The sequence below is a fragment of the Lontra canadensis genome, unplaced genomic scaffold, assembly GCF_010015895.1.
Source record: "Lontra canadensis isolate GAN:19392208 unplaced genomic scaffold, GSC_riverotter_1.0 scaffold55, whole genome shotgun sequence".
NCBI lineage: Eukaryota > Metazoa > Chordata > Mammalia > Carnivora > Mustelidae > Lontra > Lontra canadensis.
The window spans coordinates 3,400,385-3,427,328 of record NW_022631049.1 but is presented as its reverse complement, the minus strand read 5'-3'; the positions used below and the strand labels follow the sequence as shown (position 1 = coordinate 3,427,328).

Below are 26,944 nucleotides of genomic sequence, written 5' to 3'. Positions count from 1 at the left end.
TAAAGGTAGGAAAATATCAAGCTTACCATTGCAAGAGAGAAAGAGGTGGCTTTTACAGGACCCTTGGTGAGGCTGCCTGCTGCAGTGACCAGGCATGTCACCAGGTTCCCCGGCGTTGTGCCGCCCGCCACAGCGCAGCGACTCACTGTGAAAGCGACCCAGGGTGAAGACTTCGGTGTCCTGGGGGATGCATACCTTGGCATCCTTGACAGACGAGAAGGAACTTGGCCGCGACTTTCATTTGTCCTCTTCAGTGAGCACAGCCTCCATCCTGGGTCTCCTACCTTATTTTCTTTTCCAGGCAGCTGCTGCCAGTGCCACCTGCTTTCTTCCGTCACAGCACGCAGCCAGGTGGTTCAGATCTTCTCAGGAACTAGTAGCCTCCTACCCGGGCCCTTTTCTTCCAACCGGCTTATTGAAATTTTGAGAAGCTGAAAACTCAAGCTGTTGTCCAGCCAATATCCTGGAGCCAGGGCTGGCTCTCCGCTCCACTGCCCTCCTCCCCGTGGCCCGCCTCCCACGTGCCCAGCTGCGCCACTCCTTCCACCTCAAAACACGGCTTCCCCCTGCAGCTTGCTCCTGAGGCCCACCCCTTCCCAGCCAGCTGCGTAGATTTGTAATTAAGGCCAGACGTACAAAGAGATATAGTAAAGGGCAACAAAAAAGAAGAAAGTATGCGACCTTTGAGGGCTTATTAAATCACCTGACTTTTTCCCCATTTTCTTATTCTTAGTATCTTTCCTATCTTGGGAAGGAGTGTGTTTAGTAAATGGGATGCTGTTCTCCCAGCATCCTTGTTTTCCTAATTGCAATCATGTTTTGATCATGCTCTAAACTGCCTGTTGTAGAGACATGGCCTATCGACTCCCATAACGGAAAGAGATCCTCTGAACTTGACATCCGGTTGACAGGAGCCCGAGCACTGCCATTCTAAAGAGAGGGACAAATCAAAGAACCGATTTAACTTCACTCCCTCCCTTGGTCTAGGAATAGCAGTTTCCTGTCAGCCAGACAGGAAAGCCAAAGCTAAGCTGTGCTTTGGCCATAAATTCTCTTCCTTTCAAGGTGAAACAAGTTCAGGCCAGTGTTGGTCGCTAGGCTGAGTAGAGCTAACATGATGCTGTTGAACGAGCCTCCTTTACCTCCAGCCCTTGACAGCTCCTCTGCTGCCTCCTCTTACCGTGGTGGAACTCTCTAGAAACGCAAAGGAGCTAGACATTCATTACCAGGAGAAACCCAAACCCGTAGCTCTGGGCTACCAATTCCCCAAGTGTCATTTATTTAGCAGGAACTGCCTCTAGAAATGCTCTGGATAACCCCACCCCTGCTGAAACTTTAAAAGTTGCTATCCAATGAGCAAAGTCACCACCACTGGCTTACCCATCCTCTGGTCTGCCCAGCTGAGCTGAGCCCTTACAACAAGGGGCTTGCTGTGACTTCCAGGAGCTCCAGATTCTGCAAGCCCACGTAAGTGACCTCAGCCCTTCTCTCAGCTTTCCCCATGGGCCCCATGGCCTCCCAGAGGGCCCCTCCCTTAACCATCTTGGCCTCTGCAAGGGCAAGAAGACACCACCACCAAGAAGGATAAAATAAGTTTTTATTTATAGTCTTATAGTAAAGGGGAAAGCCTTAACTTGCAAGACAATTCTTGGGCAGTATGTACAACATACTTTTTATTTCCATGGAATGGAATCAAACACGGACTGAGACTACAGAGTACACACTAGAAATCAGCAAATGCCAGGAACGGAGTAGGAAAAAGACAAAGAAATGAGGCCTAAACACACAAAACCCTTCACTGGGATCTGCTGACCGCAGCCAGGACCAGGGCTGGATCACACGATGGGAACAGGTTCCAGGACAGGTGGAACAGGAGTGGGGTGAGGGCAGGGAAGGGTCCGCACTGGGGGGCGGGTTTAGTACCAGGTAAATTGCTCTTGGTATTTACATACAAAATCAGTTGGCTCTATTTCTTAGAAATACACACGGAAAGAAACGAAGATTTGATCATTACTTTATGAATCTGTCGTTTTGCAATACCGACATCATCAGAAATAGGGACAATTCACTCAGATTCAAATTTCAGTAGCAGGAAATAAATATCAAAACATCATCACTGGCCCTCAATACAAAACCTCTCCCCAACCCGATCCTCCCTCCTTGTCCCACCCCCTACCACCCCATGGCGGCTACCACTTCACTGCTGCCCGCTGTCCCCCACATATACCACACAGGTGTCACGCGACCCTCCCCCTAAGGCTGGCTGAGAGAGGCAGGAGCGAAACAGGCCAAAGACGGGGCTGCAACTCTGTCCCCACTTGTTTTTATACCACAGACTTCAAGGATCTGGTCTTTTAACAGGAGCGATAAATAGCTTTTTAGAAAAAAAAAAAAAATCCTTAAAAAGAAGGGGGATTAATTCTGATTACTCCAAACCGGTCATCTTCTTAAAGTAGAGCAGTCCACAGATTCACAAAGTCTATCAAACGGAGGTGAGGGCGGCCTGGGAGGGGCAGGAGTCCTCCGGGCAAGTGCCCGGCAGGGCTGGAGGAGCTGGTGGCCAGTCGGGACATCATGTGCTCAGAGGTCTGGCCGGCCATCTGTCCTCCATAGAAAAAGCTGCCAAGTTGGGATGTTTTGGTTTAAAAATTCCTGGTGGGTACAGGGAATCCCTGAAGGGAAACATTAAAAAAAAAAAATGTGGAAATGGGGAAGGAGAACGAGAGCTGTTGTCCAAGAGCTTCTAAGTAAAAATAAAATTAAAAAAAAAAAAAAAAAAAAGAGAGAGAAAGAGGAAAAAAAAAAAGTCTCTTAAATGGTTGTGAGGGTTCTAGGGATGAACTGAAAGGATGGGATGATGGAGGAGACAGACAGTTTGTATTGCTGGCCTGCCCCGCGGAGCTTAGCTGGCCTCCATCCGGAGCTTCTTCCTGCTTTGGGGCTCTTCGGGCTCCGACTCCGAGCTGGAGTCCGAGCCTCCATCGAAGGCAGAGATGGTGCTGCCCTTGGCGTTGGTGTAGAGGCTGTTGTCTGAGGAGGGGTAGTTGGTCTGCAGTTGGGCACTCGACCTCGCCTTCTCCAGTGCACGGACTGAAAGGCAACCAAGCGAGCGGGTTACAGCCTTCTGGAGACTGGGGGAATGACCAAGTCTCAGCTCAGGGTCCAGCCTGTTCTTCCGAAGGGCTTGCCGGCCCCAGAGGCTCAGGGTGGCTCAGAAGTAACACCCTTCTGGTGGCTGTTCCACCCAGAGGCTTCATGGTCCTCCTTTCCCAGCCAGACCCGGGGGCCCAGTGGACATGGCCAGCCACTCCACAATGCCACCCAACCCTAAAGAGAAGGCTTGTGATGTCACCGTCCTGCCACGGAAGCCGAGCGTAGAGACAGGAGCATAAGCTCCCCGCGGGACCCAGCAATGTAATGACAAAGGAGAAGCTGGCCTGGCCATGCCAGGCTCCACGAGGGTGTGAAGGCCACACAACAGCAGGAAAGGATGACATAGGATGTGTCAGCCAAAGAAAAGGCTTGGCTTAGCTCTCTTGTACAAGATCCACTTGGAAAGACAAGCTGGACACTTGGAAGCAAGTCACCAATACACACGGAATGCCTGGGCCTTTTGACACGTAGCCCCTACATGCAGGCTGCTCGGCCCAGTAACCAACCCGCTGCCGCCTCCCACTGCCCGTCCCTTGGGGTTCAGCTCATCTTGAGCCTGGAAGGTCAACCCATTTATTTTATCTTATTTTATTTTATTTTATTTGAGGTGTTCTAACCCAGGTGGTTACTTGCATTTCCTTTTACTTGCATCTTCCATGAGGGAGGAAGAGAAGTGAATTCCCCAGGAACAAAGAACTTGATCAGCTCTCGCTTTCCCCTGTGGTTGTAGGAAAAGGCGGGTGTGAGCATTGGAGAACAGCATGGGCCTGGCCCATAGGCTGCCCTGATTGGACTACCATTGACAATGGGGAGGGCTCACTGTCCCTGAACACCTGGAGTTTCTGGTACTTACACAGCACACTCCAATCCAAGGACCTCAAAGCTCTTTTGAGACACCTAATGCCAGGTGTGACCCCTACTGCAGGCAGAGCACCTGAGCCCCAGGAAGGGGAGAGATCAGGTCAGAAAAAGTCTTCAAACGTCCAACCCCTGGACTCCACTGTTCCCTCACTGGCGGCTCAGGTCCTGCCTCAGGATGGTTCTAACACTCTACTATTCAGCCCAAGAAGCAGGCCGCAGCTGCTTATGAGCACACGCTCTGTAACTGGTTCTGACTCTGTAGGCCCAGGTGCGAAGCGCTGACCTGGCCGGAGCATAGCAGGGCCAGTGGCCCCACCAGCTCAGGGGCTCACCTTGCTGCTCCAGGAGAGCATTCTGCCGCTTGAGGTCATCAATATCTTGCTGGTGTGTGTGGTTTTTCCTTCGCATATACTGGATATACTCTGTGGCTTTGTCTAGGATTTGGGCCCGGGATGCCTGTTGCAACAGGAGAAAAAGCAAAGGGAACAAAATAAAGACCCAATCCAAGTAGTGAGGAAACCACGCCTTTCTGTGAGAGCACACAGGGGAATGGCAGCAGGAGGGTGAGGTGGGACAGGGCTGCGGCGGCGCCAGGAACTGCTGCGGACGAGCCTGCTCTGCGCCAGGCAAGGTGTCAAGCGCCGCATGTGGCTTACCTCGCAGCAGCGCTCTCTGGGAGGCACCTCCACCAGGAACCCGAGGCTCAGAGAACTTTACTGGTTTATTCAAAGTCACCAGCTAGATAGTGGCAGAGCCTGGATTCAAACTCGGATCCATCTGACTTCTGAACTTGAACTCCTCCCATCCCCTCTGAGGTTCTTTAGGCTGCTTTCAAGTCTTCAGCCTGGCTACGTCTGAAAACGTTAAAACACTACTTAACTGAGAGCTGACGTTACCCGCTTTTTACTAGGGAGTGATATGAGCAGCTGGGCCAGAAAAACAAAAGCAAGACCTCGGGGGGATCGAGCTCAGAACTGGAGTAGGTGTAAAGCTTTTCATCCAGGTCCCTTGGTTTCAGACACACCCTGGCTGTGTTAACTATTTCCAACTGAGCCATGCTGCTGTGTCATTATTTTAGCCTCCCTGGTTGAAGAGACTTAGTGAAAGCTGTCTGAGCTTGATGTCAACACAGGAAGGGCAGGAGATTGGGCCATTTCAGGAAGCAACCACACCTTGACCATGGCCATGGGCAGCCTAGGCACTGCCCTGTTAGAGGAACAAGCTGACAAGCCATTAAAATGTATGTCGGATTACTTGGCCCCTGGAGGTCCAACATGCCTAAAAGAGTCCCTCCAGGTTGCAAACATGGCCAGAGCTACTCATGGCCAGCAGCTAACCAGCCAAACTAGTAGAATGGCATAAAGCCCAGAGGACTGACACCCAAAGCAGGGTAGTCTAGAAGCTGAGTGTGTAGCATAGCTTCTCACTCAGGGTAGGGCAGTACTGGACAGTTCTGTGTTACAATCCTAGTGGGTCCTAAACAACCCGGACACAACAGGGGAAAATGGCAAAGAAAACATCTACATTCAGGATAGCAAAACTTGTATCCACTTGTATTAAATCCTGACAATCTCAACTTATATACCTCAGGCTAGGCTGCAGATCAGAGAACTTTGCAAGGCCTGAATTTATTCACCAGTCCTCACAAGTACTAGAACTTCCAGGCTTTTCACTTATAGCATGCTTAAGGCAATTTCCTCAAAAGGAAACTGTTCATATTTAACCATTTTTATCTGCTGCAAATTATGTACAAGGTACTGAGCAGACACTGTGGGGAAACCAAACGTATTAGTCATGACTTCTTTGGCCCAGAAGCTAGCTTACTAGCCAGCTGAAGAAATAAATATATCTATACACAGACAAATCACAGGGCAGCACCGACAAGTGTAACTTGAGTAGTATAGATTGGAAAGGCCACAGGAAAGATGGCTTCTGGCTGGGGCCATTACCTACTGTGTGTCAGGCAATGGCCTTGGTTCTGTGTGTGTGTGCATGCTTGCACACACACACGTACACACATTAGACTGAGGTGACATCTGTGGGAAAGGGTCACTCTGGGCAGGGAGAGTAGCACAGCAGGGGTACGAGAGTGGAGACTAAGTTAGGTGTGTTTCTGGAGTCAGTCAGCTTCTGTAGGAAGAAAGAGAGTACCTAGCAACGGGCGCTTGCAAGGCTGCTTTAGACGCTGTTTTCCATTTCTGCTGAAGGAACTTATTAGGATGTAATTACTAAGGGATAAGATGAAAAAAGGGGCACATAATTAGAAAGGACTAATTAAAATACTCTGTTTCTCCGGATACTAGAGATGGGATTTACAAGAAGTTCTGGAGGATTGGCGGCAGAGTGGCGAGGAAGAGTTCAGGAGCCCAGCAGACAGGTGCATTCTGGGCTCTCTGACCACAGACCTAAATTTTTTCTCCATGGCTATTTCTTATCTGACCAGAAATTCTCTCAGACCCCACGTAGCCCTCCAAATTCTATGCACCCGATCAATGATCTAGTTGCTATGGATATTTCCATCTTAGTCTTTCTTAACGTTTGTCTATTTTTTCAACCAACAGTTCCCAGTAAGCAGCACTGGCTCTTATTTAACGACTCATTTGCAGCTGGGACAAGGGAAAAAAAACGCAAGACTGCGCATGCTCAGTGATGATTCTTCCTAAAAGGACCACACTGAGGAGCAGCCCAAGAGTTGCCAGTGTCTTCTTCATAGACTTAATACATGGAACCATGGCGTCTAGTGAGCAGTGAGCATAGCACAACAAACCAAAGAGGGGAAAAGATCCTGGCAGTGATCCGCCCATTTCAGGGCAGTTTTCAGATGAAGTTAAAATTCATAGATGCTCAGAACACAGAGGCCCGTGAAGAAGGCCGGACTGGTATAAACCCAGCACAGGGCCTCCAGAAGGCTAAGCACAGCCCTTCCTCCATCCCCTGCAGAGAGCAAAGCATCCCAGGCCACCCCTTAGCAAGTCCAAAAGAATGGTTCAATTAACTTTATTTTGCCCTACCCAGAGTACTAAGTAAAATCCAACCAGTAAAAAAATTAAAGCACAAAATACAGAATTCTCCCAAAATTATATGCATGTCTAGTCCAGGGATGGGGGTGAAAGCAAACTGTTGAAACTAGAAAATGCCAGACATCTAAAATCCCCTCTTCCTGGCTTTCCAAACCATGAGATCATGTGCCCAGCCACAGGATTAGGGTGTGGGCAGGCCCTTCCGTGCCTTTAGGAGTCTCTACTATGTGAACAGTAAATAAGAAACAGACAAGAACCTCGGGCTTTATGGTTCGGACTGTGGAGTGGCCCCAGACTTTATAGCATGGACTATGGAATGGCCTGGGCTTTCGGTTTCTGTTTTCTGAAATGCACTGTTGGCTGAGTCAGCAATCTGTGTGTGTGCGTATGTGACCGAGCTGATAGGACTTGGTAAGTCAAGGTGTCCACGTATGGACTGTTGCCTTTGGATACCAAGTATGGACACGGATAATTTTTTTCCTGCTAGTTTTTAAAATCAGGAGGCACTAATTCTGATTTTAATTTTCTGAGCAGAAACGGACACAGCCCTGAGCCAGCACACACTGTGGCTGAGGGGACCGAAGAGGTACTGGGCCTGTTACGTAGCAGCAGCACGAGTTAACGCAAAATGGCTCTTCAGGCTCCTCCTCCACCTCTGGGAGCCATGCAGGAGTTCCCTGAAAGCCATGGCCACATTACGGCAATACAGACGATGGCGACGGCAGTGATGGCAACAGCTAACACCTACTGGGTACTTATGAAATGTCTTCAGACAACCTTCTGATGTATTGTTTCCCCCATTTTATAGATAAGGAAACCGAGGCACAGAGCTCTAACTTGCTTACTAGTAGGCAGGACAGTCAGGATTTTAACCCAGGCCTCCAGGACACTTCTACTTTGGGGGGCACAGAGGAAGCTGTGGAAAAGACCAACAGAAATACACTGCCGGCGTCGTCATAGAGAGGAGAGTCTGAGCAGGAGGGAAAGGGATTAATCTACAAGATGTCAATAAAGACCCAGGAGAGGATGGTTTCCTTGGAATAGTCAGAGTTTAGGTAAATCGTCCTTGCACAGGTAAAGAGCATAGGGGTGAGCTGAAGTTGAAGACTGGTTTTTTAGAATTAGGCTGAAAAAGTGAGAAGTGAGAAAAAAGTAGCTCGTAATCATAGCAGCTGTTGAAGGAAGACTGTTTCTTTTCCTTTTAAAGACAGGTGCAATCTCAACAGGTTTCTAGCAGAGAAGCAGCAAACAGAAAAAACTTGAGGGTACGAGACGGCGTGGGAAAATGGACTGAACCTGGCCCCAAGGGAAGGGAGCTGCCAGCTCCCAACAGTGCTGTTGTCTTCGTTACCTAACAAGGGCACAGCCAAAATGGACACAGGAGAAGACCTGGGGTGGCTTTTGCTGAGGTGCCCAGCAGGTTCCTATCCCATCTTGGGCTTGTGCCACTGCTACCGGGTTAGTGGCATCCCTGCCCACAGCAACAGAGAGAGGCAAGTGCCAACCCAGCCTCCAGTGGCACCCAGTTGAATGGAACTGAGCTTGGGAACACAGGGCACCCACCTCATGTGCTGCAGCAAGAAACAATGACATAGTTCACAAAAAGACCCAAACCCAAGAGTATGATTCTAATCAGAACTTTTTTCAGGCCCCAAAGGAATCTTGAAGTAGTTAACACTGATGTTAGGATGAAATCCAAGGTTACTAAGCCCCACTTTAAGGTAGCAGCTCTCACAATTTTTTATATAAGGCAAGAGATCCACATGTTTCTGGAGATGTAAATCTTATCACCGTATTCTGGATTTGTGTAAAAACCCACGTTGTTTTAGAAAGCAGGTGGAGAGAGATGAGGAAGAGAAGAATAGTGCCAGAATGTTCACTATTCTGAATCACCGCTGTTCCCTAGGCTCCTAACCCTGACTCAAGAAGTAATTACCTTGGTCCTATTTCAGTTTTCCTCCTTACTGTCAAAACCAGTTCTTACCAAGCTGTTACCACTGCCTTGTTCTCCCAAGAACCAAAACGCCATATTCTGGGGAATGAAAACAGAATGCTGCCTGCCTCACTAACTGACATCTGTTTTGTACTACATATTTTAAGGAAACATAAAACCATTATTTTCTGAAATCTGCAAAAGCTTTTATACACATTAAGGTAAAGAGAAAGCTAGGCCAAAGCTGACATATATTTCCATTTGAATAAACCATCTTCTGAAAATAAAAATTAAAGGATTTGCATAATAAATCTGGGTTTACATTAAAGTAGTTCACTCCAAACTGGAAAACTCATCAACGCCAATAAGGTAGGCTGGAAGGCTGTGGGGTCAGAACCAGCCCAATGTGGCCCCTCCAAGCTTCCCGCTGGCAGGCCCTCCCCAGTCCGAAGGACCATTTTATTGATTACTACAGGAAGGTAGTCAGTCCTCATGCTCTTTAAGGGGCTTAAGCCAGGAGTCAGACATTTAAGGGTCAACACAGATCATGTTTCAAACCTTGCATTCTCTATTTGTTTGCTCTAGGCAGTCTGAAATGAAGGTGTGACACTTATTAATGATGGACAGAGGCACACAGTTCCCCAAAGAGGACATGCAACTAGGAAATAGACATGTGGAAAAAGATTTAATCTCACCAGTAATACACAGAATACAAAATTAATCACTACCTTTTGCCTACTAAAAATTCCAGTAATGGTTAAAATTGGAGCTCTTAGGACACTGTCAAGACTAGTCATTACAAGTATCAAATGATTTCACTCATACATGGAAATTTAGGAAACAGAACAGAGGATCACAGAGGAAGGGAGAGAAAAATAAGACGAAATCATAGAGACAAACCATGAGAGACTCCTAACTATAGGGAACAAACTGAGGGTTGCTGGAGGGGATGGGGTAACTGGGTGATGGGCATTAAGGAGGGCACGTGATGTGATTAGCACTGGGTGTTATTTGCAAGTGCTGAATCACTGAACTCTACCTCTGAAACTAATAATACACTAGATGTTAATTAATTGATTTAAAAAAAAGGACCAGTCTTCAGCATTTGCTTTACAAAATAAGAAATGGAAGAATGAAGACATGAAAACAATCCTCTTGGAAAGCATTTTGTCAACACAAAGCAAAAACCAGATGTTCTTACCTAGCAACCCAACTTCTAGGAATCTATTGTACGAAAACTATCACCTACACCAAAATGGTCATCACTACATTTCTTATACAATTAAAATCTGGGAAACAACGTAACTGGCCAACAGAAATATGCCTAATAACAATATGAACACTATCATTTATGCAAAAAGCATCTTCTGTGATAACAAGTTGTAACATCTCACCCATGTAAAGCATGTATACAAAGAAATCCAAAGGGAATATACAGATTGATAATACCATTATTTCCTTGCTTCTTAGATTCCATCCATTATTTCATGAAATTAGCAACAGCAGCTTTTTGGGGGAGGAAGAAATGGAGGCAAGTTTCTTTTGGCACTCACTGTAAGACAGCACCCAATTTTAGTCATATTAACATGAGGCGTGGAATGGGGGAGATATGTCTGAATTGCACTGTTGTCCAAATGGCTAATGAGCACTTGAAATGTGACTAGACTGACTTAAGCTGTGCTATTAAGTATAAAATACATGGGATTTCATTGAAGTCATGCTTATTTTTGCATATTAGGTTAAATAAAATATATTATTAGAATTTACTTCATCTGTTACTTTACTTTTTTTTACTATGTCAACTAGAAAATTTAAAACGCATTTGTGGCTCACTTTAAATATGTACAGGGCAACACGTCTCCAAATCTTAGAATAAAGGAAAGGCTACAGTTGTGTTAGAGAAAGGGGGTACTGTTTTCTTCTTCCTATTTTCCTAAAATTTTTGCAATTTTGCTACAAGGAAAAAAGCAAAAGAAATGCTGAAGGGAGAGCCTCGGAAACAATCCGGCACCCTTCTAAATTTCAGTATGGAAAAGCCTCCTGGCTCTCTAGTCCTCCCCACAGGAGTGAGCCCTTCCTTGCTCTGCACTGCAGACTTCCAGCAGAGTGGGACAAGGCTTCTGTCCTCAATGAGTGTACCTCTCAGTCAGGTGGTAAGATTGTCACAGAGGGAAGGGACACATAGGAGAGGCCTCATGGAGTCCATGCCCGCTGGAGCTGATGGGAGAACAATACTGCGGGGTTCTCTGGGTGGTGAACTGCTTGATATGAGCCTTGAAGGCAGGCAGGAAGAGACAGACTGGCAGGGGGAGGTCCAGGCAGGGAGAAACATGGAGGTGCTCCAGCAACAAAGGGTAGCACAGGCTGGAGGGCCCTCTTGTTGGGTCTTTTCACTGTGAAACCCTGATGTCCTTTGGGTGTTTAAGGCTGAAGCTGGACCTTGAGAAGAAGAAGGAACTTTGATAAATGACACTCCTGGGGAAGCAGAGGGGGTGTACACCACTCCACAATAAGGGAAGGAGGAGAAAAAAGCAGGAAGGCAAGGTGGGTACCTTATTTAGAGAACACAGAACACCAGTTTTTACCATGATGGGCACTGAAAACCTTTTCAGTAGCACATAAATACAGTTTACAAAGAATTCAATAAATCAATACATTTACAGTTGCTGAGCCCAAGGCTGAATGAGACTTGGGCAACTATGGACAACAAATATAAGGTAGAAAATTATATTTTCAAAAAAATTATTTTTTTAAAGGTTCATTTATTTTCAGAGACAGCGAGCAAGCGAGTGTGAGTGCACACGTGCATGCATGAGTGGGAGGCAGAGATGGAGAGGGAATCTCAGGCAGACTCTGCAGTGAGCATGAAGCCTGACACAGGGCTCAATCCCACAACACTGAGATCATAACCTGAGCCCAAACCAAGAGTTTTATGGACTGTTTTAAGAGCTGGACACCTAACTGTGCCACCCAGATGCCCCAATGAAAAAATTAATTTTGAAGAAAATAACTGCCTGGGTTGGAGTCTGGCCAGGAAATAACCTTAATGAGTAATGACGTGAAATGGTTAGCACTGTGGTTTACATTTTATTTAAAAGATAATCCCCTCAATAGCCTCTATATGACATAGAAGCATGCTGCTGAATGAACAGCATGCCTTAAAAGGTGCCCACCAGAACGATCCTCTGCCAGGATAACGTGGCTGGGGGCCCGGGGTCTTCTAACCTTCAGTTAATAAGTACTCATTGCACCCTACCATGTGCCAGGTACTGAGGGAAGAAAACAGGACCAAAAGATGACTTCCCTGCCTTCACGGTGCAGTATGGCAGACGGGCAGACAGTCACCAAGTAACCATACAAACATATGTAGAATTACAACTGGGATTAAGTGCCTCAGTCACAGTTCTGAGTGAGTTTAACAGGAGAGTGACCTTCAGCTTTAAGAACTGTCAGGTTCCCTGGTATAAGGGCGCTATTTGGTTTCAACACCTTAGCATGTTAAGAAAAGCAGGCTTTAATAGAAACGAAACAGATTAGCTCAGTATTTTAACCTCTTATTTAATGCTCAGCATGTTATCTTATTATTGCTAAGTGGTATAATCCTCTCTCCCAACAAGAGAACAAGACCCTCAAGAGGAGACTCTGTCTCTATTATACCTTTTAAACCTCTACAGTGCTCAACATGGGTCTTGGGTCTCAATTAAACAGGTGTACACAACCATATCGGCTGTTGCTGTTTAGTTCCAGGATGGAGTAAGCCCATGCTTTCCTCTGGTGCTCTCACTCCACGGCTCTGTACTGAGAACTATCATGTGCCAGAGTCTTTAGTAGAAGCTGAGCCCTCATGTTTTCACCCAAAAGGAAGGAATTCTGAACTTAATGCTCACTAGAAGAAACCCTGATTTTATTTTCATCTTAGGTAGTATTATCTTTTATTATCTGAAAAAAATTTTTTTGAACATTTTATTTATTTATTTATTTGGTGCAGAGACAGAGAGAACGAGTGAGCACAAGCAGGCGGAGCAGCAGGATCCCTGCCGAGAAGGGAGCCCGATGTGGGGCTCGATCCCAAGACCTTGGCATCATGACTTAACTGCTTACCTGACTGAGCCACTCAGGCACCCATATATTATCTCTTTTTAACACAGCTCTATCCAGAAAGGAGAAATCCGGAGCACAACTACCTAAGAGAACAATTAACTATTAAGATAAACAGGCATTTAGGAAGAGACTTAAAAGATAAGAAATTTCTCTAAACCACTGTACAGCTGCAAATGGCAATGTTGCAACAGAACCTTTTATCACTAAAGTCAACCATGTCAAGGAGACAGTGAGATTGGATGCTAGGTCTGGAGCAGGGGGCAGAATCACTTCCCCATGTGAAGGCAAACTGATGGGCTGGTCACCAATGTCTTGAACCCGAAAAAAACAGTATGAGCTCAGTGCCAGCAAGCCACAGGCAACACTTCCTAGCACCCAACCTAGCACCCTTAAAACAAATAATTCTGTTAAAAAAAAAAAAGAAAAAATAATGTCTTCCTTTTTAAAGATGTTATTTATTTATTTGAGATAGAGAGAATGAGCAGGGGAGAGAATCTGCAGAGGGAGAGGGAGAAGCAGGCTCCTAACTGAGGAGGGAACCTGACGTGGGGCTGGATCCCAGGACCCCAGGATCATGACCCTAGCCAAAGGCAGATGCTTAACCAACTGAGCCACCCAGCCACCTTTAGAACAGTTGTCCTTGCCCTTACATCCCTTTCTCTGGTTGAGTGGCTGATAGTTCTATTTCCATCCCATCTTTCCCCATGGGATGTCCAGTGGAAGAACTACACCAAAAATAAGAGACTCAAACAACAGAGTTCAAGGGTCTACTTGCTAACACTGGGACCTATGGCAAAACCCAAACGGACCACCAGTTGTAATGGTTGTTTTCTCAGAGGAGCTATGAGGACTCAGAAAAATTTACAGATTTTAGTGATCTTCAACTGTCTGTACTTTAGTGTCACCTACATATGCCACTTCAGGAGTCAGTGTTCTAGTAATAATAGCCCTGGAATGACATACTGCCAAGTTTACCGGCTCTACCTAGGAGGAGCTCCCAATATAAAGATATAAGTATTTAAGTAAGATTTATTCAAATATCCTCAAGTTGTTTACCCCTCCAGTGTGGCAGAAAGATTGACCTCAGCAATCAGCAGTCCTCTAAGTTCTAGTCCCTGTCCAGCTACAGATGGGGATCATGATCTCAAGCTTGCTTCCTCATCTCTGATACAGTAATGATGATAGGAACAGCAGTAATAGCCAATGTTCAATTCTATTAGTATAAAACCTCACAGAACTGTTGCACTTACTTTTATGTTACAACAGAGATGTTGGTTATTACTGATTTTATTTTTTTACTTATGAAAAGGCGACCACTTTTTATAACATTTATGTTATAATAAAAAAAAAGAAAACAGAGGATAGAGTCTGGGTCTCACATTTAAAGCTATTTTTTTATACAAGTATCCCTCACTCTTGGGTTAGGATCCAATTCACTCAGTATGGGGTTTCGGTTTAAAAATCAAAAAACTTAGGTATGTATGATAGGTAATTCAAATATTAAGGGAGAAGTCACCTGGAACTTAAAAGATGCCCAAATCAAGAGACTGGACGTCTTCCCTGCAAGAATTGGATCTGAGCTTTCCCAAACTCATGATTATTTACATAATGTTGCAACCTTAATTACTGCAATACAAATCAAGAATTAGCCAATTTCCTTTGGTTCAAATACCGTATTTTTAAAAAATTGCAACATTAGTGAGCACTGGTTAGACTGAGAGACAAAGTATTCTTTCTATTAGACTCCCCCCAGCATCTGTGAAACAATGCTGGCAGACAAGGAAAATCATGCAGATGGTAGAATTTGGGTGGGAAGGGGATCAGAATGACTTTACTCATGCTTAGTGTGGGATATCTGGATTATAATACAGAATAGGATTCTCAGATCAGAAAGCTACCTGGTCAATTCCCACACTGGGGTTTTGTTAATGGGCTCCACATAACCTGGCCCCTTGACTACTTGTCTTTCCCTAGTCTTGCTACTTCTCTGACCTCATTTTCTATGGTCCCTTCACTCACTCCACCTCAGCCACCATGGCCTCTGTTCTTGACAGGCACAGCAATACTTCCAGGTACCTGCCTTTGGGCTATTACGCTTGCCTTCCCTTGGCCTGGAGTGCTTTTTACCAGACAGATGCCTGGTTCTTTCACTTCCTTCAAACCTTTGTTCCAATGATGACTTGCCAGTGAGTTTCCTTGTCTGACCTCTTTAAACTGCAACCCTTCCTTCCCTGTTTAATTTTCTCCATAGCACTTATCTGACAAGCTATATATATTTTACAGTTATTAGTTCACTTTCTATCTTTTCCTCACCAGAAAAAGAGCTTCTGCTTGTGTGTTTTGTTCTAAGCCGTTTCCCTGGTATCTACAACAGTTCCTGGCATGCAGCAGACCCTCAATAAACGTTTGATGAATGAAGTGATTGAATAAATGAATGGGCCACATCAAATGACAACCTATTCAGTTTGTAAGGCTACCAAATTTAAACTAGCAACTTCCTTGAAGAAAAGAGACAATGGGATTTAGGACAATGTGATTTTAAGGACTTAAAGAAGAGTATTATAGCAGTGCAAAATATGCTGGATAAGGAAAAAGATATAGTTGACCTCCTATGACCGCTTCTCCCAAAGTGTTCTCAAACTTAAAAATGCCTAAGAATCACCTGACTGCTTGTTATAAATATAAATCCCCAGGCCTGCCTCCAGAATGGCACTCAGCAGTGAATCTGAAGGGAGTGAGCCACAGGCCACCTCTTGGGAAACACTGCCTTGGTGCCACTCCTGGTTAGATGTAAGACTTAGGGGAGCCCTGTCCATTTAGTTCACCAAAGCCGTTTTAATGATACCATGGCATAAGAATAAGCACTGTCTACAGTTCAGACAAGCACAAGAGGTAATCCTTTGCATGTGTGTACTCTGAAAGGATGAGTCTGCCTATCCATCATAAAGATTTCCTGTGCTGCTTTGAGAGTGTTGTGCCCAGGAATGTTGTTATTCTAGGTAAGCACCTTAGTTCAAGGCCACTAAACCAAGTCCACAGTAAGTAGACCTAATACATGGCAAATCCTGGTTTTGCAATACTAGGTATTCACCTGGCCTGTTTTGCTTTTTTCATGGAGGTTAGACCTACTCCATGCTTCAGCCACAGAGAAAGCCACACCTTAGATAAGGCATAAAGCACATGACTGACTGGAGTGGCAGTATAAACAAAGTAAAACTATAATGGCTCTAAGTTTGATTCTGGATAACCAAACAAACTCAGGACCCCCACCCACAGAGCTATATCAGGAGAGTCATTCAAAGCATACCTGAGAGTAATGATTTTTCTTAAAATAGTTGCTTTTTAAAATACTGAATCACTGAACAAAAAAACACAGGTCCTCTTTCCAGTCTGCCATTCATACCACTGAATTGCTACGGACAGCAGCTGGCTACATTCTGTGTTAAGGCTATAACTAACTGCACAAACAGATGTTTTCTCCAAATTCCAAGAAGTGACCCTAACCCATAGGCTTTTTACTCAAAGCTTCCAACTTTGTTTTTCAAATGTAGAAACAGCTGGTGCCTACCTCTCCAGGGAAAATAGTGGTTTCTGGAAGGCCATCAGTGGGGTGGAGGGAAGCAAAGACCAGTTATTTTTTCCCTCCACTTCATATGAACATTTATCTTTCCTTAAGTCTTTTGTCCTATAGCTTAAAATGCTCTTTATATATGCCTTGAAATAAAAGCTGCTGAAACTGGAAGATCATTAATGTCCAGGTTGGCTCACATACATTCCCCAAGAGATCTCATTTAAAATAAGTACTAAGTTTGAACCATAAGAAAGAAATTCTCATAGAGGGCTAGGGAATCACTGACTTCAGAAATTCGTGTTATCCTGAACTTTTATGGGCTATTCTCTGTACTGTGTAGTTATAATCATTTCTTGAATGAGTAATTTATTATAAATAATTCTTATTTTAAAGGATAACTCTTATTAATGTCTTAGAAGCAGCTCCATCACATCTGTCATTTGCTAACAACAGAGTAGGTGTGCAATGATACCCCAAAGAATCAAACATGAAGGAAATCAGACAACCGGATTATCTCTGATTCCATTTCTTTCCAGACAGGTGAGTGCCCTGGTAAGCCCCCCAGCAAGTTTCAAATTAGTGGTGGCCATCAGCTTTCTCAATAAACTCACCTTCTCTCCTTGGAGTGATGGGACTGAGTCCCGCAAACTGTGAAAGCTGTCTTTGATGTGGTCCCTACGTTTTCGTTCCAGTGCATTATGATGAGCCCGTTTGTCAGCCTAGAAGAACAGGAAAAAGAGCACATTAGCAATTTCCCTCCTTTTGCTTGCTATAGGTGGGTGGGGAATAGCCTGGAAGTATATGCTGTCAGCGCTGTCCCTGGTGATTGGGCTGGGAAGGACTTGTCGAGGTGGGCAGTTAGGAGTCTCCAGAATTAGGATCTGCTAAAGGGGGAGAAAGGGGTGAGCAAGGCTTGCGACAGGAACATCCAAAGTAGCTCGATGCATCCAGCTCATGCATAAGTAAAATAAAAGTTATTCACAAGGACAAAGTGTAACTCTCCTGCAACATCAGTCTTCCCCCACAACTTACTTATGTGACAGAACAGCCGCCAGTCCATGGTTGGGAAGTGACCAGGGAAAAGCTCTAGGGGGTCCCTTTATAAAATGTGATCACCCCCACTGTAAAAGATTCTCCATGGGGGGTGCCCAGGAAAGGAGTAAGGTCACTGGTGCAGTGTTTCTTTCCATGTGAAACCCATCACCATGAGTCTGGTCTCTACCTTGCTAAAAGGGACTAATTTAAGACCTGCTCACCAAATTCTACAATAGAAACCAACTAAAACCTCTAGAAAACCCAGATGCCATGAATTTGAGATTATGACAGAGCTGATAAAGACACCAACCACATTCTAAGTTCCTGTTTTTTAAAGTTTATCCATGGTGCTATCCTGCCAAGGGCTTCCCCTCACACACGTTGTGCCAGAAAGGTTGTTCTTAGATAGCAAATTATCTGACACCCACATGCTCTGAATAAATTTCCTCAGGCACCTGTGGCAGGTCAAGTTTATTTGGCAGTATCTAAATACCCATGGCCCAAAGTCTTTATCCTGTCCTGCTTAACATCACAAAGAACTATCAGCTGGAGAGGGAAGAGGACTGGCGACAAATCAGAAACTGGCAAAATACTCTGGCTTCAGGCAAAAGAGAGTGCTGGAGAGCACTGCAAGAGAGCTTCAGCAGGTCCGGAAAAAAAGGGCATTCCCTCCGAATGGAACACAGATGCTTAACTTAGTCTCAAGCAGGAACTTTTTATCACATCCACACTTTGGGAATTATGGAAAATAATATACTCTGAAAATGTACCCTGAATACACAAGGTTGCACTGAGCTAACCCAGAGAACAGGTCTGTATATGGAAAGTCTGGGTAGCTTTAACCTACCCAGAGCACCAGGAAGTCTAGATATGAAGCAACAAGAGTAAATAACTTGGCTTAGCACAAGAATGCCTCAAATGAATCCTTGTACTAGACAAGATGTACAGACAAAAATCTATAAAGACAAGAGTTGTGGGAATGAAAGGACTTGAAATTCTTTTATCTAATCCTAAGTCTGAGACATTAGAGAGGAAGAGGCGGCTGGGAGCTGCTGTGGTAACTGAAGTCACTTCCCGGTCTCTCAAACAGCTCTGCTGAACTGGACAACTGGTTCCCACAGAGGCCCTGACTCTATATAGCATAGCAAGTCATTTTGAGAGCAGATGCGTGGGCACTTCTAAAACCCTCCTAATCTTGTTAAGTCTGAATTCGTGGTGGTGTTTGCTGAACTTAATGACACATGGAATTTATGGGGAAACTGAGGTAACAATCAAGTTTGGACACCAGATAAACTGAGGCTATAGGTACCCGGACTGTTCTCACACAGCATAGAACAAGATGCCGATGCCTTCTAACAGCAGTAGGAAATAAGTTGAAGGAATTAAGCATATTTAAGTATCTAGTCCTTTCCTAACTTACTGTCCCCTCTAGTCACCTGCATAGGTAAGGTGGGCTGAGCTGTAACCTGGACTATACCTAAAGCACTGAGAAGGTGGAGATGGCACTGGGCATCTATCTGCCTCTCCATCATTTGCTACAGACTCCCAGAACGGTTTATTTACATGCGAATTAACTGCCTACCTTTGGTCTCCAGCAACAGCTCAAGATACTCCGGTCTACTAAATCACCCTGATTTTCTGGCCCTCCTCTCAGCTTAAGAGCTATACACAGAAGCACAGACAGCAGAGTCACCCACAATTCCTCTTGTTGATACAAATAAAACTAATTGTTCTCTTTCTGGGAGAGTTCTGCAAATCTCAAAAGGTTAGAATCAAGTTGGACTTGGTTTCATTCAGGCCTGCACTAGAGGGGTGGAGCTAGGTATAATCTAACACCAAAATCATCCCCACAATGCACTACCCCCTTCCCATTCACTGAGCCCTGAAAGGACTCAAATGGACAAGTCTTTTGGTTAGAGGATTGTTAAGTGAACTTGGCTGTGGACCATCAGCAGAAATCTTGGCTTCTCATCTGGGGAGCCAGCCAAGTTTGAGAAGTTGGCTCAACAAGGAAAGGCAGCAGTCCACTGCCTGGTAGAAAGCCTGGGCTGGGGACTGTTGTTCTCGAAGTAGTGGATGGAATTTCTGTGGTGGTTCCAGGCCCAATTTAACTAGCAGAAGAGTAGAATCTTAGACCAATCCCTGCTGCCATGTCCATCTCCAAGGTGCTACTTTTAACCAGAGTCCGTTTCAAAGCTCTCAGAGACAATGGCAAGGATGTATTTTCTCCTCCTTAGGCCTCATTTGAAAGAGCAAGTTAAAAATATGCAGAACTAACATGCCTAAATCCAGGCAACTCTATACGAAATGATATCTCTAGTGGCTTGAAAGAAGAGACGAAAAACCTTTACACAAAGCTGAGAATTCTGTTCGGGAAACATTTCCAAACCACAGAGATCCATCCAGCCCAATAATAATACTCCCCTGTCCCCCACTCCACATCATCCCAATGGAGGGCCAGTTGCCAGGCTTATCACTGCTTTGTTAATAGTCTTCACTTGCTGGCAACCCTTTTTGAAAGGGCCAAGATTTCAGAGTTGAGAATGAAAAACAGGGTAAAGACTTCCAGTATAAAGCATCTGAGATCCTCCCACAAACTCAAAACTCGTTTAAAAAGGGGGGGGCATGGGGGAAGGGTCAAAGAACTGTGTGTCTTAAACAAATAAAGCTCAACTCAGAAATTAGCCAGCTTTCTGTCGCCTGTACTGAGAAAGATATTTGATAATGAAAACAAGCGGTACCAAATAAATTCTAGGAGACAGCAGAGTATTCTTGGGCTGCATAGCAGGCCCCCAAATACCTCCCTCCTCACATCCTATAGGAGCAGTGGCTGGATGCCGCCCCCTTCAGTTTCCTTCAATTTGCAGTTTCTGCCAAAAAACCCTTCCTTCAGGGCATTCCAGGCTAACAGAAATCCTAAAGGGCTGTGTGATACTGAAGAGTGGCCCACAGATGCTCAACAGGAACTCTAGCACCAAATCGCTTCCAGCTTTGACGTCTCTGCCAAGGTTTTTACTCAGCCTCTCAGTTTTATTTCCACCAAACTTTCCACACTGGCAGCCAGAGTCCAAATCTTCACCTACAATTTGTCCACCTCTGACACTAACAAGCACGTGTATCTTAAGTTTTGTTATATGTTGAAAGCAAACATTATTTTGTTAGCCAAGAAGTTGCTAAACCGGCAGGAGGTCATTCAAGCTACGGAGGTCTATTCAAAATTGAGGGAAATCTCTTTGAATTATTTCCTTCCAACTTATTGCATAGAGAATGCATCTACATTCAAAGCATTTATATCAGCTAGCAGCCTTGTCTCCTCCAAGATCTAGGAAGGCAAATAGCATGGGGAAATATCGCTCCATTATTCAAGGACGTACAAGGTTCTCCAGAACAATGCTATTTCTTTCACACTACTTGACATCTAACCCCATCTATAAGGAGAGTCTTCTTAATTCCCATCTAAAAAATGCTCAGCCTATACCGAACTGGAGTTGCCCACGAAACATTTACTGCCTTTAAGAATTTCAAAGGTTGCCATTTTAGAGGAGATTGTTGCTTATTATTAGTAAGCTGTTCTTATTAAACACAAACATGGAAAATATACAAGTTCAAAATTCTCATCAGAAAAGATCTACTTATTACTTCTGATGGCAAGCAGATAGGGTAAATAAAGCTGAATTTCCAAGCAACTTAATTCATTTTAATCAACCTGAAAATTGCAACACGAAGTAACAGGCAGCTAGGATGAGAAACTCCAAAGGTCCTTAACAAAAATATGAATTTCAACTTTCCAGTATCTGTCTTGCTGGAAGCTGACTGCCTGCTATGTATCTCTAACACCTACTAAATACATGTGTTTTTGAGGTGTTTTTTTTTTTTTTTTTTTTTTTGGTATGATTTGGTGCCTGAATGAACTTGGGAATGCTACAAACCAAATATGTTGTCAAACTATAGCCATTTAAGAGAGTAAAATTGGCTTGGTCATGAAATTCTAATTCAAGACCAAGCTGGATTCCATGATCAACTATTTCCCCAATACGGCCATCTTGAAAAAGAACTTTAAAACATAAGATTACCCTTTTCTCTAACAAACAGGCGTACTTAGGAGGCAAGCCTGGTGTTGCTGCATCGCTGTCAACATTCTGAAGCACACACCGAGTACAGGCAGTGTGCAGCACTTCCGAGATGCAACGAATTCCAGGTAAAACAGATAACCGTTTCCTGAGTAAATTCCAATCACAAAGGTAACCAAGCTCACTCCCCTCTAAATGGATTACAATTCCTAAAGAAGCAAAGAGCGCTGAGAAGTTAAAAATATTTCACATGAGGAGGGTCCACAAGTGAAACTGCACCCCCAACAACCTACTCTAACTGCAACACATTCAGCTGGTATGGAGGGTAAGGTGCTGAAAAAGGCTTTGGGCTTCCCTCCTAACAAACTGACCCTATGCTTCTCATATACTTTCATTTTCCCCAAAAGGAATTTCCCAAACCGAAATAAAACCAAATGTACCTGTCCCAGAAAATGATCTTTAAAATGTAACCTCTTCCCTCCAAAAAACAGTAAGATAGCATTTAGTAATAAAAATATTGTTTGGGATTATTTCCTTCAACAAAGCTTACTGGTCACTGGAAAAGCTGTTTGCCGTTTGCACTGAGGCAACAGAAAACAATATTCGTCAAATCAGTTTCACTTTCTGTTATAGTTAGCCTCACTTCCTAACTGTCCTTGCTGAGAATCTTACGTTTCTCACACTTAGCAAGGCTGTGCCTAGTGTAGTGACATTATAAAACACAAATGAGGGCCTCTTTTTCCATCAGGACCCATGGAACCTTTTCCAAATAACTTTTTAAAAGTTCTTCTATAGTCCTAAATCCTTGGCTGTTCACAGTCCACAGCCTCTTCTGAATTAACACAAGCTTAAGAACAGTTTCCCCCAAGTTTTAAAAAATATATTATCTATACTAAGTGGCAGGAAATGAACTGATGTATTCAGAGGAAAAAAACTCCCAAATCCTTTTTACCCTACTTGTTCACAGTAATTGTTTGATATACTATAAAATTTATCTATTGCTTCTTCTCGCCATGCTATTGGGATTATTTTGTACCAGATAGTATTTAAAAGTCTCAGCAAGTAGATGTCTCAAATTAAAAAGAGGGTCAAATCCACTCCCATTGCTCACCTCCCAAAATCAAAAAACAAAAATCCTAGGCACCTTAACATCAAACTAAAAATATCTAGAAAAAAAAATGACATTAGCATTCTAGGAGAGTCGAAACATTTTAATAATTTAATAAAACAATTCACATCAATACCCAAGTGGATGGATATTTTGAAAAGCGGAAAGCTTTCAAGAACTGTAAGCCAAACTTTCACAAAGAAAACTCTCTCTCACTGGAAAGCCAATGTAATTCCAAGTCAAATAATGATTCTGCAAAGGAGGCCTAACCAATCCCTATCCTCCAACCCTGATCAAGCCCTGGGGCACATTTTATAACTGGCGAATTGGGGAAGAAAAAAAGTGTTTTAAATAGACTGGATCCCAAACATGAAACTCCACGTTCACATTATTAAGGATCATAGTGACTAGAAAAAAGAAGTGAATTTCCAAATATATGCATAAAGTGTCTGACAGTATTTCAAGCAAAAATAAAACAAAACAAACTCTTTTTAGTGACTATCACCCAGGGATAATTTTTAAAACCCTCCGGAACAACTGCATACTCCAGTAAACTCTCAATAAACAACATTTTTTCTTAATGCCTATCTGCTTGGACAACCTGCAGAAACTTTACTTGCTCTAATGAAGATCAGGTACAAGGAAGAGGACTTGCTTTTATCTTGGGATATCAGAGGTATCAAAGTGGTATCCTGCATATTCTAACAAGTTCCCAAACAACTTGGTTGTCCCCACATTTCAAAAGTCAGAAAAATAACATAAAAATCTGGATTTCTAAACTATCTTTAAAAATAGGAAGATTTGGCAACAGTGAGCCCTTACTCCCACATAACAACAACCTACTGGAGTGTAGTGGCTGCCTTTTCAGAAGAGACATGTGCAACCCAGAACCTAGTCCTCACCTCTGCTCTTTACTTTATTCCTGACGATTTTACTGCTGGGGCCGCCCAGAGGCATCTGAATTTTTGATCCCCATTCTATAAACTTTGTACTATTCCCATCTGTCAAATGTTAGATACTCTGATGTACTTCTCTTCCTCTCTCTGACTCTGATTTGTCTATTCTTTTTTTCTTTCTCTAATCTGTTCATGGAACACCCACAGTACTGTCCCAGACTGGAAAGGCACGAGATTAGTGTCTATCTAAATCCACAGAACCATCTACTGAGAACATTAATATCAAAACCATGAGAAATTACTGATAACACTGTGTGGTCTCAACCACCACTTTTTAGCAAATCTATCTGCGATGCCACTGCTCAACAATTTTTCTATATTTTTCATACATCTCCTTCAACTCAAATAGACCAGAACAAGCTGTCTGCGACACTTTCGTATTCAACCTTTGGTTCCTCTACATTTCTCATTTCTGTATTAGAATAATACCAGGTTATGCTATATTCTATAGGTCTACAGCAGTCACATGACTACATGATGGGTATTTTTGCATGTGGCTTCAGCTTCACACAACTATGCATATATGGTTTAGCGCCTGCTTGTTCCAAAGTAAATCTGACTACTTTGCCCCGAAATAACACAGTTTACTTCAGAATGACATTTCTCATTTTACGCTTACATAGTGACAGCTAGATTCCCCCACCTGGGAACTACAGAACGACCTTTTTTTTTTTTTTTTTTTTTTTGCAAACAGCTCCTTTCACTCACCTACAGTCTCTGAAACTTATCACCTGAGTCTAGAATGAGATTTGCAAACCCACCCCCCCACCCACCTAGAATCCCAGAACAAGGCCCCGCCTCACCTTAGCAGTTAACAGGAGAGTTTACTATAGTATTAAAAATAATAAACAATCTCTTTTTCTCTCTGACCCCAAAAAGGACTAGAACTGAACGGAAATGAAAATGAAATGGAGAGTAGGAGACGTACCGCAGATTGAAACCTCGGTTGCTCTTCCTGGAATAAGAGAGAAAAAAAAAATAGAAAATATAGAAGTTATTTTTACACTTCACATTCAATAATTAGAAAGAAAATGCCGGCGGCGAAGGAAGCGGCGGGTGGGGAGTCAGCCCTACCCCCCTCCCTCCCTCCTCACCCGACGCCCCCTTCCCCCCAGCGGGATCCGGTAGCGGGGCAGGAGGGGGGTCCCGAGCGCCGCCCCTCCTTCCGGGATCCGACTCTGGCTGGAGGGGGTTCAGAGCACTGTCTCCTCCCCTCGCACCCAGCTCGGGGCATCTGGGCACTCCCACCCCCTCTCTGCCCTCCTTCAACCCCCCTCCCAGGATCCGCGGGTCTCGGGAAGAGGTTGATCGCAGACCGAGGGGGCAGGTCCTGAGCGTCGTCCCCTTTCCGGGGATCCGGACAATGGGATCTCGGGCGCACCCCGTCCCAGTCCCCCAGATCCTGAGCAGGACAGGGTGGGAGCCGGAGGCCGCAGCACCTTGCTCCACCGGGGGAGGTGGGGGTCCCAAAGGCCGCGTGTCTCCACCCCACCTCCAGTCCCAGAAGGCCGCTCCAGCTAGGAGTCCGGAGGGGAGCGAGCTGGGAGCGCGACGGAGGCGGTCCCAGTCGAGGTGGGGCGGGGGGTGGTAAGGGGAAGGAGGAGGCGGCTGCCCGGCCCCCTGCCGCCGTCGCCCCGCTGAGAGCCCTGGCCGCTGTCCCCGCCTGACAACCCGCACGGGAAGGAAGAAGCCCCGGGACTCACGTCGCTCTCCACCTCGATGTCATCGTTATCGCTCATTTCCTACGGCCCAGGGAGCGGCCACTGCAGCGGCGGCGGGGAAGGGGGGAGGGGTGGAGGGGAGGGGGAAGTCACCGACAACAACTAGCCGAGTCCCCCCACACACACACTCACTCACTCACTCACTCACTCGCTCTCTCACTCACACACACACACACAACACAGGCGAGAACCACCTCCTCACTGCAGCACCGGATCAACGGCGGCACGCACGCCCGGTCGGCCCCCTGCCACGTGACCGGGCCCGTCACGCTGGGGCCGCCGAGACTTGTAGTTGTCGTCCCTTTGACTGACGGCCCAGCTGCCTCCAGAAAAACTACAAATCCCATAAGGAACTGCACACGGTCGTCGCCAGTCCGGGCTGTTGACGGAGTCCAGAGCGCCTGCGTGTCCTGTGAAGAGGGCGGAGAGCGGAGCGGCGCAGTGCCTGCTGGGAGTCGTAGTCCGCAGACCGCGAGTTGTCAGGAGGTTTTCTTCCCGAGGCAGCAGAGGAGGCTGCTGGGAAGACAGGACACGTGGAGGGAGCTGGGGCTCCTGGAGCCCGGCACGGTCCGAGCTCCGGGCGCCTGGCCCAGGGGACAGGGTGGAGGCTCTGGGGGAGTAGCCGACTGCCTAAATAGCGCTGCCTCTCCTTGGCGTGACTGGTTTTACTTTGTTTTCTTGATGCCTGAGTCGCTCTGCCTTGCGCCCTGGGGGCGGAACCCGCATAGGGCGGGGAGGGTCGGGGGGTGGGGGGGATCCTGCAGCTGTGGACTAGGGGGCGCGGCTCGGAATGCCTACGCGAACCTTTGGGATCTGGCAGAGGGGAGGTGTCAATGGCAGGTGTTAAGTGGCGTTACAGGACTGGCAGGATGACTGGCCTCGCTGACGGACCGCTCCCAGCCATGAGAATTTTGTATCCATTCATCCGGGGGTGACTGTCCTTGCTGCTCACCGTGAGGCTCGCAAGTTCATGGACCTCCGATCCTCAACAACCATTTAAGTGGAAGTAAAACCCATTCTTAGTTTGTTGTATCCCAGGTAGATTAGGGAGTGCCCAGTTCAGAGTGCCGTAATTAAAATTTGCAAAAAATATCAAAATGGGAAACTTGTACATCTCCCTATCCAGTTAAAACATATTTATTCCATCAATATTTATTGAACACCTATCATGTGCCAGCACAGGGATACTATCATGTATGAGATTAGGCTGGTACCTTGACTTCATGCAGCTCAGCTGTGGAAACAAAAATGATACTGCACGGCCATCATTCTAAGGGTGTACCTCGAGTCCCACAGGGAAGAAAAAACAAAATAAGACACCTTCAACCCGAGATAAAGTAGCTGGCCTACTCTTTTACACCTGGGGTCCAAAGTGAATGAAATTTTAGGCTTTTCCCATAAGTTACCCATTCCCT

At 45.3% G+C, this 26,944-nt stretch overlaps 1 protein-coding gene across 4 annotated transcripts; it reads right to left on the bottom strand.

Moving 5' to 3' along the window:
• Window positions 1–1,579: 1,579 nt before the first annotated feature.
• Window positions 1,580–25,760, bottom strand: MAX (MYC associated factor X). 4 transcript variants are annotated; one of them, XM_032875178.1, is made up of 5 exons: window positions 25,512–25,751; window positions 24,737–24,763; window positions 17,251–17,358; window positions 4,347–4,470; window positions 1,580–3,090 (listed from the first exon to the last, which is right to left on the bottom strand). In XM_032875178.1, exons 1-5 carry the CDS (start codon window positions 25,545–25,547, stop codon window positions 2,903–2,905), a joined length of 483 nt encoding a protein of 160 aa, XP_032731069.1. In that variant the 5' UTR covers window positions 25,548–25,751; the 3' UTR covers window positions 1,580–2,902. The 4 variants fall into 4 exon arrangements, with proteins under 4 accessions (XP_032731069.1, XP_032731071.1, XP_032731070.1 ...); XM_032875180.1 differs by lacking the exon at window positions 4,347–4,470 and having other exon boundaries at window positions 25,512–25,760; XM_032875179.1 differs by lacking the exon at window positions 24,737–24,763.
• Between the last annotated feature and the right edge of the window lie 1,184 nt (window positions 25,761–26,944).

What these genes read in the sequence shown, in the direction of transcription:
- MAX (XM_032875178.1), bottom strand. Translation starts at nt 25,547, where the DNA reads ATGAGCGATAACGATGACATCGAGGTGGAGAGCGAC. An exon ending in AACCGAGGTTTCAATCTGCG is followed by an intron (nt 17,359 to 24,736) that starts GTACGTCTCCTA and finishes CTGTTCTTCTAG; the next exon opens with GCTGACAAACGGGCTCATCA. An exon ending in TGCTCTCCTGGAGCAGCAAG is followed by an intron (nt 3,091 to 4,346) that starts GTGAGCCCCTGA and finishes GTTGCCTTTCAG; the next exon opens with TCCGTGCACTGGAGAAGGCG.